The sequence below is a fragment of the Poromitra crassiceps genome, assembly GCF_964638095.1.
Source record: "Poromitra crassiceps genome assembly, chromosome: 6".
NCBI lineage: Eukaryota > Metazoa > Chordata > Actinopteri > Beryciformes > Melamphaidae > Poromitra > Poromitra crassiceps.
Window position 1 is genome coordinate 26,179,177 of NC_139627.1, and position 17,953 is coordinate 26,197,129.

The 17,953-nt window shown below is 43.8% G+C and overlaps 1 protein-coding gene across 1 annotated transcript; it reads left to right on the forward strand.

Moving 5' to 3' along the window:
* Window positions 1–1,405: 1,405 nt before the first annotated feature.
* LOC310778438 (acetylcholine receptor subunit alpha-like) lies at window positions 1,406–10,776 on the forward strand. The gene is made up of 9 exons (XM_083638868.1): window positions 1,406–1,514; window positions 2,534–2,676; window positions 2,776–2,820; window positions 4,883–4,992; window positions 5,400–5,595; window positions 7,290–7,527; window positions 9,572–9,795; window positions 10,053–10,292; window positions 10,390–10,776. The coding sequence occupies exons 1-9, from the start codon at window positions 1,472–1,474 to the stop codon at window positions 10,516–10,518; spliced, it is 1,368 nt and encodes a 455-aa protein (XP_083494994.1). The 5' UTR covers window positions 1,406–1,471; the 3' UTR covers window positions 10,519–10,776.
* The last annotated feature ends 7,177 nt before the right edge of the window (window positions 10,777–17,953 follow it).

Consider the following 17,953-nt stretch of genomic DNA (forward strand, 5'->3'; position numbering starts at 1 on the left):
ATTACATTAACTGTGATTTTTATCAGCTCGCATTTTAAAACCTAACAAAATTATTTAGAAAATATATTGATAAATGATCAACCACAGATCAAACTATACAAATGAAGAGTGTAAAACCAAAATACAGGAGACCAAAACAAAAATGTTTGATTTTATGTTCCATAACAGTAGTTAACAGTACTGCCCATTGAGAGATGTTGCTATTTTTGAGATGGAACATTATGTAAACAATATATAGGCTATAACATAACAGGCACAATAATCTCTTCCATGAAAACCCTAATCCTCATAATCTTCATAGAAGCATAATATCCAGCATGGCCATTTTAATCACATATACCACAGAGCTAAAAATAAAAATACAGGTCATACATAGAATGGAAAGTGTTGTAATTAACATTGGACAGAGCACCAGGAGTGTCCATGTGGCACTGGTTTGACTGAGCACATTCAATGATGTCCTGTGTTACGTGACAGAGTTGGAGGAAGGCAACACAGTGCATACATGGTGGTGACAATTCAGAAGGCCTGAGTGACTGGAGAGGGAGGAGTTGGGTGGAGCGGCTTTGGCGGGGGTTGAGACAAATCTCTCTTAATTCAGACATTGCCAAAATGGTCATTTGTCCCTAAGTGAGATGAACGAGGCTCGTGGTTGAGTGACTGGCTGATTGAACGGATTGGGGATGTGAGGAAATTGTGTTGCCTGACCCATCACAGGCTCAACAGGGTAGGGAAGGTGTAGAGTAAAGAGGGGGTACAGGGGTGTAACGCATGGCCTTCGGGAAACACAAGGCTGTTTGAAAATCTTGAAAATCTGGGGTTTATCACAGATCATTTCTTTGGGGTGTGCAACTGGACATAAGAAGCGTTGTGTGACAATCATTTCTAAATCCAAATTAAAAAAGTTTCCTGGTTAGCTTTCCTAATTCTCTTCAATCTTAAAAGGGGAACAGTGACGGGACTACAGAACAATAAAGATACCGTAAATACATTCTAAATCAATTGAGCTAAATTAAGTATGCCTTCACATGTTTTCTAGCATTGTTTATCATTGATACATCAGTGACAATAATGATCATCTACTCAACTACAAATGCAACTAAAAGCAGCCGCTAGTGGCATCACCGCAGTCACATTGTCGCTGTCCGTAGTGTGTGTGTGTGTGTGTGTGTGTGTGTGTGTGTGTGGCCTGTTTCACGATGGGATATTTCAGTGCTAGATTACTCTGGCATGTTGATCTTATAACACATGACAAAGAATGTGGCCGTCTCAAATGACAAGCATTGGCAGTCACTCACATACGCTGCAGATATGAACAATGCTGCTGCCACTGGAGAGCCTGTCCTTGTCAGTAGTGTAAGAATGTTTTCAGTTGGTTGACCGGCTTTAATTCACAAGCGGCCAACAGGCAACGTCTTGAAGTTGGATCTTCACTTTGGATGCCTGGTTTCACAAGATAATATTGGCAAGAATGGATTCTTCATTTTTCATTTTCCATCTTATATTTCTCGCAGGTAAGGAATGATATATTATAAACTGTGTGTGTGCTGGTTAAATGTATATAAATAAATGTCCTTTTTACTTAACTAAGTTGTACCATTTCCAGCATATTCATCTTAATTTAGAGTAAACTAACAATTATTACATCTTTTTTCTCATTAATGATGTACAATGTAACTGCTGCAACGTCATAGAAAGCTGATCTAATTCAAACATCTAAAATCATGAGCAACTTTTCATGTCTCGTCTCCTGTCTCTTTGATTGACAAGGGCATATGTACTGTTTTGTTTTTCGACTTCGATATGACCACAGACGTTTGTTGTTGTTGTTTTCTCCATTAAATCACTTGCATAATTATCTATGGGCAATTCCTGAGGCCGAGTATACTGAGTTGAATGTCTCGAGAATCATTAAACATTCAGAAAACATGTTGCTGTCAAATGACCTTCATTTCAAGGTCAGGTGGAAAATGAAAGGGGATACAGCTCTGGCTTGTGACAAATATGTAGCAGAAATAGCATAAGCAGAGATGAAACTCTATCTCTATTAATGACCCTTCCACATCTCTCCTAGCATCTGACATGGTAGGTCCTTTCATTACTTTACAGGTTTTCCTCACATTTTTAACTAAAAACAAAGTTGAAGACTATCTGGACATATTAGAGATTTTATGTGTCATAAGAGAAGTCTATTTTCGACTCTTTAAATCTACTTCTATCAGGTATCAGATGCTCTTAAAGCAATATTCCACTTTGGCACGACACAGTTATTTCCTAATCCACTCACCTCAGCATGTCCATGAGCAGTCAGCAGCCACCATGATCTAACCTTGGCATGAGCAGTCGGCAGTGGCACTTATGAGGAAAAAAAGAAAAAGAAAACTCAGTTGCTGCCCTCTTAATTAGTTTATGTGTCAAATTTAGCCCATCATTTCCTGAATGCAAAATGAGGGACACCACTTCTCGAAGAGCCAAAAGTCACATTCATTGCCACCGATATATTGGTAACTCATTGGTGTCCCGTTTGTTTTAGGTGCTGCATGGGCCTCCACTGATGAAACACGCCTGGTTAAAACCCTCTTCACTGGCTACAACAAGGTTGTCCGTCCTGTCAATCACTTCAAGGACGCAGTGGTGGTTACTGTTGGCCTTCAGCTCATCCAGCTCATCAGTGTGGTGAGATGATCATGTGACATGTCACCCTATATCACCTCATGTCTGTTAAGGTTCACTCACTGTCAACAAGAATCTGAACAAATTTGTCTCAATCCACAGGATGAGGTCAACCAGATTGTCAGCAGCAACGTGCGATTGAAACAGGTTTGCTCTAACATATTCTAACAATAGCCTATAGCCTATATATTTTTATAATTGTCATGAAGAGGAACCTGTAGCCTATTGTATAAAGCCCAAACACAGTTGGAATTAGTATTGTGACGATTCTGGTATTCGTCCGGTATCAAGAGGCTTATAGTTGGTACAGGCTTTTATTCACAGTTATTATCTTACAACTCTAGGCGGTTGTCACGCTCTTAGCTAGCTGCCAGCTTTTCCCCGCTTCCTGTTCATTCAGACTGACTCATCACCAGACAGGAAGTTCCACTAACACCCCGTTCCCCAGGAACAACCCCACACAACAGTTCCTATCTAAAACCCCGGGTCGCTACAGTATTTATAGGGTAAGGCTCAGCTATGATAGCTTGACCTGAGATTGGTTGACAATTTACATAATCAGCGATGATAATATGGATTTATTTGGTATAAAAACAATACGTGCATACTAGCCTAAAAATGAAGCATAACGACATGGTTGAAGCATTGATTCTATATAATTAATAAGGAACATGTTGATTGTTTGGAGGGTGGGTTGTTTACCTTCCAAAAAAGTAATGAGAAACCTCCTCTTCCCGCTTTCCATCCATTTCTGGTGTTTTCTAATCAATATTCCACCAGCCAAAGTGTTTTCCAAGTCCGAAAGAGACAGGGTTGGGGGGGAGGGGCATTGAAAACAGAAAAAAGTGGAACATTGAATAGGCTACTTTTCTTCTTAGGTAAGTAACGCTAGTTAGCTTAAACGCTAGTTACTTCAACGTATTGACAATTACTTACTAGCAAAGATATTCACGCACGCCAAATGGGAAGTAGCCTACACTCGAGTGCACCTGCACCACCACACACACAGGCCTCAGCCTGGCGTGTACCCTACATCCGGTGAGCATGGTCCAGAGCCGTGTATGTCAAGTCCGCATACGTGGTTTATCACGTTACCGGTGTAAGGGGGGGGGGGGGTGATGCTGCATTCAGTGAAAGTGGGAAATGTGAAAGACTTTGTGAAATTAAATGTATAAATAAATGTTAGATTTATTCGATAACGTGTCATCGGTCCCCTCCAAGTTGAGATTGTTCTGTGTCCGTAGGGTCCGTAGTTGTCACAGGCTCACAGCCCCTCCAGCACCCCTTAATTGAGGCTAATCAAACCGTAGGCTGTGCACCAACAATGATTGTCCTGTTGGCCCATCTCTTCAAGGGGCCTACCTAACTGACTCACATAAATACTTAAAAGTAATGGGCTACATGCACAACTCCACTACTTCCTGAAATTAGTACAGCTTCTTTATTTCCTGTCATCGCTATTGGATGAACTGATTAATGTCAGGTGTGCTGCAGTCACAACAATGATCAGGCACACCTGATTAATCAGTTCATCCAATAGTGTAGGACAGGAAATAAAGAAGCTGTACTAATTTCAGGAAGTAAAAAAGTTGTGCATGTAGCCTATTATCACCGTGACGTCACCATGTAAACAAATTTACTTCCGGGTACCACTTGGGGAAGGCGGCAGGTTTAAATGTGCGTGTTGTCAAATAAATGCTGTCAAACCCTCTCGTTGTTTTCGGCCGACTACTTTCAATTTAAATGGTTAAACGGTTGGTAAACATGCTTGTCCGACGTATCTAGCCTTTATTCTGTGTTTGTTTTATGTAGTGTTAGCTAGCTAATAACGTTTGTTTGTCTGTCAAACTCGCTGTTTTTTTGCAGACTCGTTAACGTTACAGACAGAGCTACTGACGCGACGTTAATTTAATTTAGCTTCAAGTCTACTCTGGTCTGGTCCAACAGGTAAATTAGCTAGTCTGGTCTCCACTAACGTTAGTGAAAGTGTTGTTATGAATGATATTAAACAACAACACAACACGGACGAACCATTTTTGTCTTTGTCTGTTTTTGTCTTCAACACGTCAGTTTGTGCCGTTCACCACCATTATAATGTGTGGACCCAGGGGTACCCGGAAGTAAATGTAAACATCCCGCTGATTTGGTCTATATATTTCAAGTATGTGTTGGGCTGAGTGTCCCTTCTATTCTCTGTTTGTTTTTCCAGCGATGGAAAGATGTGAACTTGCTATGGGACCCAGAGGATTATGGTGGAATCAAAAAGATCAGAATTCCATCCACTGACATTTGGCGGCCTGATCTGGTTCTGTACAACAAGTAAGTTATTATCATCAGGCTATATTTAACCCATATTTATTTTTCTAAAATCCATTTTTAGTATGATCAATTTCACCTGACATAATGCATCCAACCACCAGGCAGACTGAAAAATCCTATCAGTGTTTTGGATCACACTTTCCTTTTCTCCTCTGTGCAGAGTGTGAAAGCTCACATTTCATCAGGCTAAATCTGGCCTCTGTATCGCAGGTTCCCCCCACACCATATGCTGTGTCTGACACACTGCTGTTTTTCCCTGACAACCAGCTCCGGCGCTGCCACAACAACCTGTGCCAGTCTGTGCTGTGGTTGGTTGGACTGTGCGACAGAGGCCCCGGGCACTGATGTCCCCCTGTGTTAACATTGTCTCCCATGTCGATGCTGCCTGTGTTTGTCTGTGCTCACAGTGCTGATGGTGACTTTGCTATCATTCATGAGACCAAGGTGCTGCTGGAACATACTGGCATGATCACATGGAACCCACCTGCCATCTTCAAGAGCTACTGTGAGATCATCGTGCTGCACTTCCCCTTCGACCTCCAGAACTGCACTATCAAGCTGGGCACCTGGACTTACGATGGCAACTTGGTTCAAATCAATCCAGTAATGCCAATCAGAGATTTTGTTTTCACAAACCCGCATCGGGCATTGAGTGTTTATACAAATAGGCCTATACCAAATCCACATCAATGATAACATTAATGGCTAGGGAGGGGGCAATTCAATATATCGCAATAGAGCTCACAGAGTTATGTCACGCTGTGTTGCATGTTGGGACGGGAGCGCCATGTTTGAAGGCCACTGCTGGAGGATACCTAGTGTAGCTGAGGGTCAACAACACAGGTAAACGCTGTTGTCATCTACCATACACTCGTCAGCTCCTCAACCAGGAATGGCAAAAACACATATTCCATTGTAGTTTTCTCTCCGAACAATTGTGTGAAGTACTATGGCAGTCCTTGACGCAGTAGCATGACCTACCATGGAAAAACAATTCTGAAACCAACTTTTTTGCCAAAAAAACAACAAAACACACACACATCACAAGGTTTGCATGTACGATAATATTATCCATTCAGGTATCCAGATCCTTAGCCTCCTTTAATGGTGCCCAGTCCCAACATGCAACGCGGCGTGACGTCAACCCCGCAAGCTCTATACAAAATGTATACAGTGTATGTAGGGCCTATCGTGAGGCAGAAAAATCAATCACAATATTAGCTACAGTATTCTGCTGTTAATACAGATGGCACAGTTTCACAAGCTCTCCATCCAAATGATATTATTTGCACTTTGAATTACATTTTTACATTGTTGTTTCCGTCTAGCACTAATGGCCCACTTGAAAATCTCCAAAATGTCTCAGAGCACTTTTTATTGTAATGATAAAAGGAGCTATCCATCAGCACCACACAGAAATCAGAAAGTAAAAGTGAGGGGCTGCCTGCAATAGCCTAATTAACAAATAATTGATTACAAATTAAATAACAGTATCATTCAACAATGGAGAAATGCATTCTCATAATAATAATAATAATAAAATCCCACTAAGATCACAATGTTTTGCAAATTATTTGGCGGCACCCTTGCAAAACCTTCATTGCCCACCAGTGTGCCCCAGCCCACAGGTTGGGAATGGCTGGTCTAGCAAGCCAGTGCCATTGCTATAAAGGTTAGTGGCTCAGAAATAAACAGAATTCTGCAGAGCGGTTGAACCTTTATTTGTTACATCATACTAGTGTTTTTGTATCGAATTGTGAGGCCCATATGGTGTATTGAATCATATTGTGAGATAACGCAGATCATCCCATCCCTATAAATGGCTTTACATAATGCCTGACTTAGGGATGCACTGATATGAAAATTTTGGCCGATATTAACATTCCTGTTATGGCCGATAACCGATATTTACTGATGTCGATATGATCTGTATAAAACCACATTTTTATGATCATCACATTTTGTACATACTGAAAAACACATGTTAACACTGAATTTGACAAAGTTATGCATTTCTTTATTTGCAAAGCCTTTGGAAAAGCCCATAAATCATAGATTTACTGCATTATTTCATATCAATGTGAAGAATTTGGCTGATAATGATAACCGATATTAACATTGCAACATCTGACCGATACCGATATGACCGATATGTTAAAAAATGACCAACATCGGCCGATACCGATATGATTGCCGATATATCGTGCATCCCTAGCCTGACTATCATATTGTATCCAAACAAACAGCACATCCCCTTTTGGCCCATGTTACACCTCCGTCATGCTCCTCTTCACCAGGACAGTGACCGCCCTGACCTGAGTAACTTCATGGAGAGTGGAGAATGGGTGATGAAAGATTACCGCGGCTGGAAGCACTGGGTGTCCTACGCCTGCTGCCCGGACACGCCCTACCTGGACATCACCTACCACTTCCTCATGCTGCGCCTGCCCCTCTACTTCATCGTCAATGTCATCATCCCCTGCATGCTCTTCTCCTTCCTGACTGGCCTGGTCTTCTATCTTCCTACAGACTCTGGTATGTCAATAGTTTCACTATTTTTCAGGGATATGCGAGTAAGTTATCAATCAATGTCATAGTAAAAGAAAATGCAGCATTAGCTTGGGCTAGAGGTGGAGAGATTGGCTAGAAACTAGAGTTATTAGTTTCAATCCCTGGTATAAATGAGAGTTTATGAGGAGTGTGACTAGTATTACATTGATGCCCACAATCACTGCCGACGTGTCCTTCAGCAAGGCACTGCAACCTAAAATTAGTCCAGGGGTGAGGTACTGTGACACTCTAACGTGAGAACTTCAACTTCAACTTCAACTTCAAATGTATTGTCATCCCAAAGGAAATTTGGTTTGCAGCCAGCATAAGAAACACAACAGGACAAAAGACACTGACGGTAACAAGCATCATAATACATCATTCATAATATAGTATGATTACAAAATCAGTAGTATATGAACAATGTTTAACTTCCCTCCATCTTGCCTCCATCTTGCCTGGACTGAGAGCTCAGTACTGACGGTAGAGAGAGCAATAATGATAGTGATAGTGATAGTAATAGTGATAGTGATAGTGACAGTAATAGTGACACCATGGCAAAACAGCTCCAAATGACATCATCATGACATAATTTGGACCAGGAAGCTCTGTGAATGAACAGGGAGCTCTCAGTCCAGGCAAAATGGAGGGAAGTTAAACATTGTTCATTTGCACTTGCACTTCTACTGATTTTGTAATGACACAAAGCTGGTTGAAAATGGGCAAAGTGGCCCTTTAATTCACCATTTTTATGTGAATCCTCAGCCGACACCTCTGTTGGCCAAGGGCTCGTCCTCAATTCTGACAGTCTGAGGTGTTCCTACATCGGCCGCGACAGAAACCACTGCTGCACATCTGGCCATGTTCCCAGTGTGTAGGGCTGCCTCATTACCCAGGGTCCCTCTGTGCTGTCATAGTCTGGAAGCAGCCCCTTGCTTTAATGTATAATACATCACATGATCCCTGTTTCTGATACGGCTGCTGACACGATGCTGTGGAGGAGAGGCTGCTGCATCTTCTCTCCGCAATTCAATGGTCTCGCCAAACAACAAAAGCAACATGCGCTTTGTGTTGTATTTGTGAGAAACGGTCTCAGAACATGTTTCCTTGTTATGTTGTGTTGTATTGTATGGTTTTGGAAAAATTGTACCTCTCATTCCTTTAAAATGGTTTGTTTGGATTGGTGATTAGTGCAATTATTGCTCTAATACAATCACATGGACTCAGTTGTGTGTTGTCAGCACTAGATGTGGATGCCTGATTGCATGGCTTAGAGAGGGCTCAAATATTGGTCCAGGCTCACGTAAACGGCAGCTCTCCCTTGTGGCTGCAGGATTACATATTGAAGGTATCATGAGCTTGAGCTTGACAGCTCCAGTCCGGTCCACAAAGACTTTAGCATACAATCCTAAATAGATTTTTTTTAAATACCATGTTTTGTCATTGAAAGATGATAATCTTCGGTCAGGACGGCTGAATCACTGCCGATCTTTCGGAAAAGACTAAAGACACACCTTTTCAGGCTCCATCTGGGCCCTTCTTGATCTAACTTCGTTCTCTCTCTTTCTTTATTTAAAAAAAAAAAAAAAATTACTAACCTAAACTTGTACCACTAACCTAAACTTGTACCACTGTTCCTTCAGAAGTTGTAGTTGTCATAGACTGTGCTCCATAGTTGATTGCTCTATTGCTGACAAAAATGTGTTATTGTAAGTCGCTTTGGATAAAAGCGTCTGCCAAATGACGTAATGTAGTGTAATGTAATGTAATAATGACAAAACATTATTTATGTGAAGATTTGTTCTCTTTAAACACATCTGCATGTGTTCAATGAAAAACAGCACATCCTGTGTTATGTATCTTGTTTATAGCAGTTGAAATTACATGACATTCTGGGGAGTTTTAGACTAGTTAAATGTGTGGAATCAATATGAACTGATCAAGCCACCTTGATTTAATTGATTAATTTGACATTAACTGATCCTGACAACTCCCATACACTCTGACACCCCCCCCCCCCCCTCCCCAGGTGAGAAGATGACCCTCAGCATCTCTGTCTTGCTGTCCCTGACTGTGTTCCTGCTGGTCATTGTGGAGCTGATCCCTTCCACCTCCAGCGCTGTACCGCTCATTGGGAAATACATGCTCTTCACCATGGTCTTCGTCATTGCCTCCATCATCATTACTGTCATTGTCATCAACACCCACCACCGCTCCCCAAGCACACACACCATGCCCAACTGGGTCCGCACTGTGAGCAGACGAGCAGAAAGGAAGACAATTAAGAGTTTTATCATAGTTGTAGAGTAGACTGGGTAGAATTTACATGCTAGAATTGAGACAATCTGTCCCAGAGCATGGAAAACCATTGAAGAACATGGTGTAATCCTTATCAATCCTTTGCACTATATTGCCATCTAGTGGTAGTAGGCAGATTCCCCCCCCTAAATCCTCAACTTCTGCTGTGTGTACTCTTTGACTTTGTGTATTTCTGTTCTCTTTCATGTCAGATTTTTATCGAAACCATTCCCAAGATCATGTTCTTCTCAACAATGAAGCGACCAAGCAAGGAGAAGCGGGATAAAAGTATCTATGGTGCTGAGTTTGACATCTCAGACATTTCTGGCAACCCCACGCCTGCTGCCATCCCCTACCAGTCACCCATTACCAAGAATCCTGATGTGCGCAGTGCCATTGAGGGAATCAAGTACATCGCAGAAACCATGAAATCAGATGAGGAATCCAACAATGTGAGCTTTCTCATAGCTAAAATTGGAAGTGAGAATGTGCTTGTTGTCGTTGAGTCATGTTTCTGTGGGTGACATGCTGTGCCTTCTGTTTTCGCAGGCTGCTGAGGAGTGGAAGTTTGTGGCCATGGTGCTGGATCACATTCTACTGTGTGTGTTTATGGCAGTGTGCCTAATTGGCACATTAGGTGTGTTTGCTGGGCGTCTCATTGAGCTAAGCATGCTCTAGAGGTCTGCATAAGGTTATGGTTATGGGTTCGGGTTTTCATGGTGTGCCTTCTCAAATCACTAGTTTGTTGCTCTGTATGAAGCATTTTCCCTTTGTAGTGTCCACTGCTGTATGCTTTCCTGCAGCAGTACAAGTTACTTTTTTGGTTGATTTTGGATATTTGAAGCTATATTTCCCCATGTACTTTTACACGATGTTGTGTATCTTCTACTCTGCGTATTTTCTGACAACAAAATGTTATGTTTTCTAAAAAGTCATTTGTGTGCTGGTTTGTGCTCAAAAGTGGAAAGACGCAACGCTGATGATGGCTGTGCTGAAACGCATCTGTTGTGCTCGATAGCTGACCCATTTTTATTAAAAGGCAAAAGGACATTGCGAATGCTGGACCTTTGTTTTTCTATTTTTAGAATTGGAAAGACAGTAAACATTTTATAATATGATACAGTTACACAGTTGGCAATGTTTATAAAGAAGCATTGAATAACAGTTTGGCTATGCCAGTTTCCAGGGGAAATGACATCAGCACTGCAGTCTTGCTCAGTCTATGTTGCTGGATCAATTCTCTTTCTCTTTCTTCTCTTTTACAATGTTGGGGAAACTCACCAGTTACATTATTAAATAAACAAGGGCTAACAAATGGCAGTCACAGCTTCTATGAATGGCTATAGCAGGTGACTATTGCTTATGACAAGCACAATAATGTGTGGAAAATAATGTTTTTTTAATATAGGCATTTTTATCATGTTTCCTGCCATTCTATTCAATATTCTTTGACAATAGTGCTCTTGAACACACACTTTTAGCTGAGGCCTGGTATAGGTATATCTAGAGTAGAGTAGTATAATAGAAGAGTTGCGACATATCCATTCACTCCAATGGACTTTTTTTTTTTTTTTACCTCACAAAAGTTCCCGGAAGTAAGGTTCTGGATTAAGCAGCGCTGTCGAGTTGCAGCAAAATGGACTGTTTGTGATGTACTTTGAAAGGGTCAGACATTTAAAGAATCAAATTGTATATTATCAGCCTTATTTTATGCATTCAAACATTGCGTGAGCCCCCTTCCTGGCTATTCATTGGGTACATGTCACGCATTTTGGAGCTCCCCTGGCGGGCGCCGCCACTCTCTTACTCGACTGCTCTGATCTAGAGTATCTCCATTCTATCTGCAGAGCAAGCTAATGACCGGAGGGCTCTTAGTTTTACAGGCGGGGGGTGTGGCCAGGCGGGGAGTGCGTTGCAACTCTATATTATGGGAAGCCCGGCTGGGCTTGGAGGCCACGTCGTCTCTTGGGCTTCGAGGGAGTCTCGCCCAATGCAGTGGGGTGACTCCCCAGTGCCAGACGAGGTTGACGCGGGCAGCCTGGAATACGATCCGGTTTATGACCGTGAGGACCTCGTCGTGGTCCAACTGAGTGACGAGGAGGACTGTGAGGGCATGTGGGAGCAGGAGGCCGCTTCAGGAGGCCCGCCAGGCGAGCCTTACCGAAGGCAGTTCAGGGAGGTAATGGCCAGGGCCGTGGAGAAGTGGGGCATCGCCTGGGCCGAGCCCCCTCCTCCCCCTAGCTCCCTACTGCGTGGGCGGTTTTTCCAGCCTTCCTCCGGTCAGCCTCAACTTCACATGCCGCTGTGTCTGGACGTACGGGACCCCATACGCACGTCCTGGGGACGCCCACAGGAGGCCAGGGCTCCCTCACAGGTGTTCGCCATGTGGTCGGTTTTGGATGGCGAGCCCGACCTGGGCTACGCGTCCATGCCACCACTGGAGGAGGCAGTGGGAGCCCACTTGTCGCCGTCCCGTCCTCCAACAGGCCTCAGCTTCCCTCCAGGGCCTGCCAGACGACGGCTAAGCTGGCTGAGAAGTTGTATCTGGCATCCGGCCAGGCGGCAGCGATGGCCAACAATTTGGCCATCCTCCAGGGCTATCAGGCAGCCCTGCAGGGTGCTGCCACTCCGGAGGCCTACACGGAGCTCCATAATGGTCATGGACTATGCCCTGCGAATGGTGGAGTGCGTGGCGTTGAACGCCGGGAAGGTCATGGCCTTCTCCGTCGTCACCTACCACCACCTCTCGCTGAACCTCACTCAGCTTACCGAGCCTGAGAAGAGGAGGCTGCTGAACACGCCTGTCTTCCTGTCTGCCCTCTTCAGGCTGTTGGTGGAGAACATGGCCCAGCAGCTGGAGAGGCAGCGGCAGGATTCGGCGGCTGTGAGATCCCTCATGCCACGTACGCAGCGGGCTCCACACCGCCAACCAGCTGGGCCGGAGCGGGCTTGGGGCCACTTTTTGGGATCCGCCGAGTCCCAGTCCCTGGTGCCGCGTCCTCGGGCAAGGGACCCCCGCCAAGGCGCGGGCCGCCCACCAGCGGAGAGCCAGACCGCCACAGCCGCAGAGTCCTCCTGGACTCCGCGTGCACTCCGGCGCCGGGGCAACCGCCCGCGGAAGGCCGCAAAGGCCGCTCCGAGCGCAGCCACTAGGCCAGGCTGCACTTAGCCTGCCTTCCTTGGGGAAGGGGGGGAAGTGAGCTCACTGGCGTCCGTGCCCAGTGCCCGACGCCGCCATGGGGCTTTCAAGATGCCCCCCAGCCGGCGAAAGCAGCTGTCAGCAGTCAGTTCACCTAGATAGGTTGAAAGGGAATTTAAAAAAGGAAGTTGATTTCTATGTTCTCCTGGGTTCCCTGTGGGGAAGGCGGGGGGATGTTGTGTATGCGTCACACCAGTTGTAGCTGTGCCTTTAAGACAGCCGGGCAGCTTTACGACAGCTGCTGGAAAGTGTTGTAGTGTCGTTGTTGTGTAACAGCGTGTTAATAAAATGTTAACAGTTACATCGTGGTCCACAGTTTATTGAACATAACAGTCTCCAGCCCCTTCTGGTATGACCTTTACACATGAACTATACGGTCTAGACACCCAGAGGTGCCTCAGGAGGTCCCTGAGGATCATTATAAGGACCCTATCTGACCCGCACAACGGCATGTTCTCCCTCCTGCCCTCAGAGAGGAGATACAGGACCCCAAAAACAAGCACCAGCTGGCTGAGGAATACCTTCTTTCACAGGCCATAAGACTCCTCAACAAATCCCCCTCACCCGCCCCCACACACACACACATACCGGTACGCCCGCGCACATTCGCGCGCGTACACACACACACGCACACGCACATACAAGTTTGGAGTGTAATATGACTGTAATGATTGTAATATTGACTAAGTGCAATACCTACCTGATGCATAAAAATATGACATCTCCCAGTCCCACGTTTAATTTCATCACACCTTGCACTGCCATTGCTGGTGTTCTTTATTGTTGTTTTTCTCTTCTCATATTTATTTACCGGTATCACTGCATATTGATTATTGATGTTTTTCTCTTTTCAATTTATATTATTATTGCTCTTGTCTTGTGTGGTTCTGATCTTATGTTTCATATTGTGTTGCTTTTGCTCACATCATTTAGAGTATGTCCTGCGGAGCCTCCTGGGTTAAGAATTTCACACGAGTACTACGAGTATAGCAACCGGAGTGACAATAAGCATCTTGAATCTTGTTCCTTTACATGATTTTGATCTTTTTCACTTTGTAATCTTGTTTTTTCCTATGCTCTTTTCTTTCATCTAAAAACACTTTCACTTTGAATTGCCTCTGTGTATGAAATGTGCTATATACAAATTAACTGTGCCAAGCCTAGACCTTTTCTACATTGTAGAAATGAATGAATGATACATGTGTTGCATTGCATCATCTTTCAAATTATGATTACATCAAACTAGCTTCACAACTTCAAAAAGTGATCTGTAAGGTTGGGAATAACATGTTTGTTTTGGACCTGATACTCAAAAGCAACAACAAAGTAAATGAGGTCCAATAGGAGGTTAATAGTGTCTCACATCAACAATGGTCCTGTGGGTGTGTCTGTGTGTGTGTGTGTGTGTGTGTGTGTGTGTGTGTGTGTGTGTGTGTGTGTGTGTGTGTGTGTGTGTGTGTGTGTGTGTGTGTGTGTGTGTGTGTGTGTGTGTGTGTGTGTGTGTGTGTGTGTGTGTGTTTTCTTTGTTTGGGATACATATCCAAATAGTTTATGTTCTATATCTATGATTTTAGTTTGGGAATTGTCACTGTTGTTTTTATATGTAAATTTGTGATGATGGCTCAGGGGTGGGTGGGAGGGGAGGGAAGGGAAGGAATGTTATATGTGATGTAACCATTTCATCCTTGTAAAATGATGTTTCATGTTTGCAATTTAAAAATCAATAAAAATATGTGATACAAAAAAAACATATCATTCAATGTGGTTGTCAGAATTGTATTTGATTGTAATATTTTGCTGCTAATTGAAACTTGAACTTAGATTTTGCACTACTGTTACTGCACCCAGCGAGCACAAAACGTTTTTTCAACGTTGATTTTTAGTTGAAATCTAGGTGATATTGGGTTTGAACGTCTAAGACCTAATTTCACCCTCTTTTCAACCGGCTAAAATGCGGTTACGTCAACGTGTCAAAAAACACAATTTGGTTAATCATATTGTTAAAACGTTTGTTGTAGCTTGAAATAGAGACAATATTGATAGTGTGTGAATTGGCATTTGTCCAATTTATTGTGTAACTGAGAGTTGAAATCTGGTCTACACGAAAACTACATTTCAACACATTTTATGTCACATAAAATATCATAAATATGGGACTATATAGACGGTTTTCACCAGAGCGCAACCCCACAGCACTTCCTTTTTCTCAGCATTCAGCAAACTGCAGAAATATTCACTTGACATCGTTACTTTTGTTTTCGCCGCTCAGCTGTATAGATGGTTTTCACGGAATGGTCAGTCCTGCACTTGAATGTTTTTTTTTCTTTTATGTCCATAGCAAACACTGGAAGTGGAAAAACAGGAAGTGAGTGGGGGTTCAATTTAGAATGTTTTTGTTGTCAAGTTAAAACCGTCTATAGGCTATGTGGTGCCAGCAAAAAGCTTCCAGGACACAAATGGTTAATAGTTTAGCGCAATACTGTAAAATAATGAATTTAGTTCCTGCAGCAACACGCATGCACAAGTAGCCTACTTAGTCGCTAGCTAGCTGTGACTGACTAGACCAAAGCAAGTCTGCGCCGGTCTGCACCAAGTGCGGAACGAGGTGGTCTGGGCACGCTATGTTATTGTAACAGACTGTATACGAGGTGTGTACCCCCTGAGTTTCTGGTGTTAAATGAAGTTAACCTCTGAAGCCTACATCCTACAGACTATAGATGCACACACACACAACATAATTTTAGTCTGTTACATAATATTATAGTCTTGTACACATCACATAAAATAACTTGTCCTCCCGATCGTTGAGCCTACGAACGTGGTCTACAAGTTGTGTGCGAGATAGAGTATATATGTGCCCGGCTCCCCAGATAATACAAGTGGAAGTAAAGCTCATTCCGTAGAGCGTGGTTCGAATCCCATGAGTGGTGCTGAATTTTTTATTTAAGATCTTGGTGAAATATGGTCTAAATGTGAACAAACGTCTGCAAATAGTCGGTGAAAAAACTTTCACTCTTGAAGCTTTCTTGCACGTTTTTTCAACGTTTACCCTAAACGTTTTTTAAACGTCTTTTCAACCTAAAAATGCTCGCTGGGCAGTGTTCATTGCATGCAATAAATATACAGTATTTACTCTAATGAGTAAACGAACAATTATTGATGGTTAAAACTTAATAATGACATCGCAACAGTCTAATCCTAATGCTAAATTAAAATTAGATATTCCTCTAAATCTGTCTTCAAACGGCAAAAGAAGAAAAGAAAAAAGACCTAATCTTTTTCAAGAGTCGCCCCCTGGGAGGGGGCCCCTAACCCATATCCTGCATAGGGCCCCCAGATGGATAGGGCCGGTGTCATGCCGAGTTTTGCACCCCCGCCGAGAATTGCACCCCCACCATATTTTGGGACTGTTTTAACTTAAAAACAGGGATGCAAATCTCGGCAGGTACAAACTGCCGAGATTTGCACCCCCCTCCATAAAGCCAGGAGAGATCCCCAGGTCTCGAGGTCATCTGTACCTGGATTTTAAGCACCAAAGTCGGCTTCCATGAGTCAGAAGAGAGTATAAATCATTTCCGTATAAATCATTACAATATGCTCCCGGAAGGTGGGGATGCAATTCTCGGCGGGGGTGCAAAACTCGGCATGACACCGGTTCTGCTTGTAGGAGCCCGGTGTTGGGGCCGCCATGATTCCTCCTCACCAGAGTCACATAGAAGAGTCGCCACATCTCCATTCACTCCAATGGACCAGTTTTTTACTCTCAAGAGTTCCAGGAAGTAAGGTTCTGGATTAAGCAGCACTGTTGAGTTGCAGCAAAATGGACAGATTGTGTTGTACTTTGATTTATTTATTTTTATAATCAAAGTGTACATTATCAGCTTTATTTTAGCATTCAAAAGTAGCGCGAGACCCCTTCCTGGCTGTTCATTGGCTAATGAGTCACGCATTTTGTACCTCCGCTGACGCCACTCTCTAGATTGCTCTGCTCCATGGCCTTTTGTTTTGCAACCATGAGGCTCGTTTGAGATGACTGCCGCCTCGCCTGGAAAGCAGACGAGAGCAGGCGAGCACAGTCAGGCGAGGCGTCAACAAGTCGAACACCAACCCGACGGCACACTTCCTGCTGCTTTTCTTCTTCTACCGTTTTGTTTAACAGCGGTTTGTAAACAAATTAAAACATGCATTAGCGCCACCCACACTCACTGCTCAAATAACACAGCCCTTCAGATTCCTTATTTTTATTTTAATGTAGGCATTCCAGGTGGTATTTATGTAAAATATGGAGTGACAGCTTGGAATAGATATAAAATTGAAGTTTCTACACTTCATCGTGGGTTTGTGATGCACCTGTGTTGAACCAATGGGCGCTCAGCTTGATGCGTTTCTCGTCATCCTCTGTCATCCACAGTCGGGCGCAGTTGGTGGGGAGCAACTGCGGCGCCTCGCTCCAAATCTGCGCCCGCCTCGCTCTCGCGAGAGTCACGTGACTCACGCAGTCGGGCAGGATGGAGCAAGTCGGACAACTTTCTAACCATCATGCAACGGGGCAAGCAAGGCGCTGGTCGAATCTGCGCAGAATTTGCTCATCTCAAACGAGCCTCATATTTTGCAACGCCACACCGTGCGCCTGCGCATTGGAAGACAATCAGAACTCCGCCCTCCGCCCCGTCCTCCACATCTGATTGGTCAGAACAGGGAGATGAAAGTTGTTGGGTGTGCACATAATTTGGAGCTATCTGCCAATAAACGCAAAGAAGAAGAAGAAGACAATTTGGAGCTGTCAACATTTTCTCACAGGATGGCGAAGGCATGTCCTGTCCTGCCCTACTCTTCCTCTGATTGTGTTTGGCTGGGTTTTCTCGCCGATAAGAGCCTGGTGACGCGAGGTTAGGCTGGGGTTGGGTAGGGGTT

Bases quoted from the DNA above. Each gene is read 5' to 3' on its own strand.
- LOC310778438 (XM_083638868.1), top strand. From the start codon at position 1,472: ATGGATTCTTCATTTTTCATTTTCCATCTTATATTTCTCGCAG. The intron at 7,528-9,571 runs GTATGTCAATAG...CCCCCTCCCCAG, and splicing joins CTATCTTCCTACAGACTCTG to GTGAGAAGATGACCCTCAGC. The intron at 10,293-10,389 runs GTGAGCTTTCTC...CTGTTTTCGCAG, and splicing joins CAGATGAGGAATCCAACAAT to GCTGCTGAGGAGTGGAAGTT.